Source organism: Doryrhamphus excisus, linkage group LG23 (genome assembly GCF_037039965.1).
Source record: "Doryrhamphus excisus strain RoL-2023G ecotype Guam linkage group LG23, RoL_Dexc_Guam_v1.1, whole genome shotgun sequence".
NCBI classification, from domain to species: Eukaryota; Metazoa; Chordata; class Actinopteri; order Syngnathiformes; family Syngnathidae; genus Doryrhamphus; species Doryrhamphus excisus.
Genome location: NC_136379.1, coordinates 7,902,028 through 7,906,216, shown reverse-complemented (window position 1 = coordinate 7,906,216; position 4,189 = coordinate 7,902,028). Strand labels below are relative to the sequence as shown.

General features: G+C 48.2%; 1 protein-coding gene across 1 annotated transcript; it reads right to left on the bottom strand.

Moving 5' to 3' along the window:
- Nucleotides 1–726: 726 nt before the first annotated feature.
- spry1 (sprouty homolog 1, antagonist of FGF signaling (Drosophila)) lies at nucleotides 727–3,868 on the bottom strand. The gene is made up of 2 exons (XM_058052902.2): nucleotides 3,140–3,868; nucleotides 727–2,354 (listed from the first exon to the last, which is right to left on the bottom strand). The coding sequence occupies exon 2, from the start codon at nucleotides 2,297–2,299 to the stop codon at nucleotides 1,292–1,294; it is 1,008 nt and encodes a 335-aa protein (XP_057908885.2). The 5' UTR covers nucleotides 2,300–2,354; nucleotides 3,140–3,868; the 3' UTR covers nucleotides 727–1,291.
- Between the last annotated feature and the right edge of the window lie 321 nt (nucleotides 3,869–4,189).

Genomic DNA, 4,189 nt, shown 5'->3' with positions numbered 1-4,189 from the left:
CCCCGGGAGCCGGTTGGGTTGGGGGATGGGTGTCAGTTTAGGGTGGGGTGTCAACAGACCCAAGTGATAAATTCCCTGACAAAAAGAGGCGGACAAATGGGTGAGTGTTGCTTGAAAAAAAAAAAAAAAAGGAAGAAGGGGTCGGGGGGTGCACGGGGGTTGGGGTTACGCCATAAAAACCAAAGCATTAACGGCCGGCGTTTTATTATCTTTGAACAGGTGGCCCCCGCAGCCTCATAAGGGGACTTTGGGAGCATCCTGATCTGATTGCTCAAAAGGACGTAAAAGCATTTGAGCTACTTCCTGTGACAAACATGGCGGCTTGCTTGCTAGCTAGCAAAGACGCTAATGACCTTCATTGTCAAGGTGACTATGGACTGACTTATATCACGGATCCCAGCTGGTAAAGCTCACTCCCAGATGCCTTAAGAGCAGCGCCGGATTACAAGTTGACAGCTTTTAGCTCGATGGCTAGCGCTGCTAAAATGCAAAGACAAGAAAAGCACAATTAAAGACACAACACAGCGCTTGTTTTTTTTTTCCATTCATTCATATATTTTCTGCATTAAAGTTAACATACTTTCTTTTGTGCCACCCTTTCTTTTTTTCACTAAGTATTTGATATTTTTGTTATATTCAGACATGAGTAAATTTAAGACTGTCTCTTGCAATAAATATCATAAAATAATAGAGCTTCACATAATAAATATATTTTTTTACAACAAAACAACAAAAAAATGTTTTAAACAGACATTGTTTCCTTAAAAAAAAAAAAAAAAAAAAAGCCAGAATTCCTTTTATGGGTTTTGTGTTTGAGCTTACAATGTACACACAAGAAATGACATGAAGAAAACGGGAACAGATGAAGACTAAATGAGATGGATGTGCTTTTGTTAATGCAACATCGGCATAAAAAATAAAATAAAAAGACACCTGCTGGCTATGAACGCCAGGTAACAGCTACATCAGCGCCCTCAAGGTGGTCCTTCACAGATTAGAAGACATGGAGAGGAGAAATGGCAGTTGAGAAGTGAGGATGGATTGAGGGTTTTGGGGGTTATGGGGGGCGGTTAAGGCAAACACTGGTGTGTAAAAACACGGTCCTGATCCAGAAGAAGAAAAGAATCGAGTGGTTACTCCTTTGCTTGGCTCCTTGTGGGGCTTTGAAGAGGGAAGACGGGGCAGGAGGTGCTTGGAATGCTGGATAAACATTCTTAGTATTGTCATTATCGTCAGCGTAAAATCCACACAAGAAGGGAGGTGGTAGTGGGAGGGGGGGGGGCGGGGGCGATCAGGAGGGCTTCTCCTGGTTCTGCGGGGCCCAGCTCTCCAGTTTGCAATACACAGTGTTGGAGTTCTTGCAGCGGCAGCCCGGCCGGTTGACCCGGTCGTAGCAGCCCTGGCATGCCTTGAGGCAGCCCTTGACGGGCGGGTAGCACAGCAGGCAGGGGAAGAGTACCGACATTAATCCCATGCACAGGAAGCGCGAGCAGCAGTGCGAGTGCGACAGCGAGCAGGGGTGGTCGGCGCACGAGTCCCCCTCGTCGTCGTTGGAGCAGTGGTAGAAGATGCCCTTGACCAGGCACATGCAGGTGCCGTGTTCGAGCGCGCTCTCCGCCGAGCACAGGCACTGGCCGTTGCACGCCAGGCACGACGGCAGGGTCCTCGGCGCCGTGCATTCGCCGCATTTACACTTGCCGCAGCGCTCGCATATGAACTGGTGCCCGGATGCGGGTGACACCTTAGAGGGGCTGCACGAGTCCGGTTTCCCTTTGAGAGGAGCCTGAGGGAAGTGGGGGAGCCCCTTGGGCTTGGGTTGAGTCCGCACGGGCCGTTGCGAGCTCAGTCTGCTGGGGGGCGAGCGTGCCAGGAGTCCCTGCTCGGAGGAGGCGCTGCTGTTGCTCCCTGAACTGGCAGCGCTCCCCGTGCTTGTGGAGCGGCTGAGCCCCGGCACCCGAGACCCGCTGTGATGCTGCCCCCCTACCACTCCAACATGGTGGTGGTGGTGTCCCGACGGCCGGTGCTCATAATTGTTGTTCACATTGACCAGCATGACCTCATGAGTCCTCTCCTGCTTTTCATGGGGCCTGGGCGGCATGCGGGGCACCGGGGGCCGCCGCGCCACCGAGGGCCCTTCCGTGTACTCGTTACTGGAGCGGATGGCCTTGATTTGGTCCAGGGAGAGGATAGCGGCATGCTGGAACTCCCGCTCGTAATCCGACCTCCGGCGGCTCTCCAGGGAAGGCTGCTGGATCACCACTAATGAACCGCCGGGGCCATGTTGACTTTGGAGCTCCATCTGGGGGGATCACCACTTCCGACATTCACCGTGGACTTGGCATGCATCGGAAAACCTGCCATGGGGGGGGGGGGCGAACAAAGAAGAAACAGTCAAGCACAACATTTCCAATATTCATCATAGCAAAGACTTCCTTCCTGTCAGACATACTTTTGATCCGCATCTTGAAAGTACTTTTTTTTTTAAGTACTTTTCCCGTCCCAATACGCATGTCAAGTCCACTGAGGCCTACCAGCAAACACTTCCCCTTCCTCATTTGCATTTCTATGACTAGTTAACATTTAAATGCAGCCCCGCCACGAAATGAGGACACGACTAAATGAGCGGCCTCACTTAGTATTCTATGACTTACACCCCCCGAAAAGACGCTTTTCAGGGACCAGCAGCAAAAAACGAAGAAGAAAGTGAGAGCACATCATGTTTTAAAAAAAAACATCAATGGGAGCATTTTACCACATTTCCTGACTTTAAGGCAACTATGCTTTCTATTTTTTTTAGCGTTTTACTCACAAATAAACGCTTTTTTTGCACTTTTGCTGTCAATTCTAACAGATTCCCTGTTGCGCAGTGGCGCTCAAATGCTAATCACTTTGCGCAGTAAAGTCTTACACGCAAATAGAAGAAAGTTATGAATGAAAACAAGCTCGGTGGGGGGAGGGGGGTCACGGAAGACGCATGCACGCGTGGAAATTTATCAGCAAAAGCGTCATTTAAATACACTTGAAAGCGTTTTTAAACGCACACGGGAGCTTTAAATGTGCGTGGAAGTGCACAAAACTGCGTCAGATTGTCACCAATGTGTGAAGAAAGTGCGAATAAGTATATGAAGGTGTTATTTACCTATAAGCAAGCGTCCATAGGCTCCAATCCATCAAGCAGGCAGTTTAGGAAAAGTCCATCCAAAATGGGAAACGCTGCAGTTGAACTCAGCCTGCTAATCCCAAGTACGAATATCCGTTTCCTTAAAGTATTCCGACTTTATTCTCTTCTTTTCCTGTTTGCAAAGTTCATTGCTCCCGGCGGGGAAAAAAAGACAGTAAATCCACAGTGTAACTCTGCACAAAAAAACTCAAAAACACGCACTTTTTTTTTTTTAGCGTGGGAGAAGACAAACCAGAAGTAGGCCGAACTCTGACCAGGACGGAGCTTGGTACGAGTTCCGAATGGAGGACACTACAAAGTGTGTCTAAAGGCGAGCAAAGTGTGAGTAAAGCTAAAAGAGGCTGAATTCTCGGGGAGGTTCGGTCCGATGTCGGTGAGCTCCGTCGGGGTGGCTCCTGCTTGGCGGGGCTGCGGGGTGTGAATGAATGATGAGGGGGGGGCAGCAGTGTTTGCTGCCTTAGGCCACGCCCCCCTCGCAAAGGATACATTACATCCGCTCGTCATTCATTGGACGCATGCGAGCGGGCCCGCGTGCTCGCCCGCCGTGCGCGTGCTTAAGGTGGCGCGAGCGAACGTGCGCGGACTTCCGCTCTTGTGGCTTGGTGAATAATGGCGTGACCCACCGTGACGTCAAACATGTTTTTTTTTTTAAGGAATCATTTTTGGTAAAAGACACTCACTTTGTACGCAAACAGTAAACTCACACATTTGTACTACATCTTCATAACATACTTACATACATACTTTACATTTATACTGCATGTTTATACCACCTTTATACTTAACATTTATACGGCCCCATTTATAGCCCACATTTAAACTACAATTCGACACTACATTTATAATATACGGTTTTACTACACATTTTTACTAATTATACAACATATTTACACTACATTTATAACAATTATAGCACTCATTTATACTACACGTTGATTTGAGACATGACGTAAACATGCTGCTAAACATTAGCATCATAGTTAGCATCATAGCTAAATGTAAATGTAA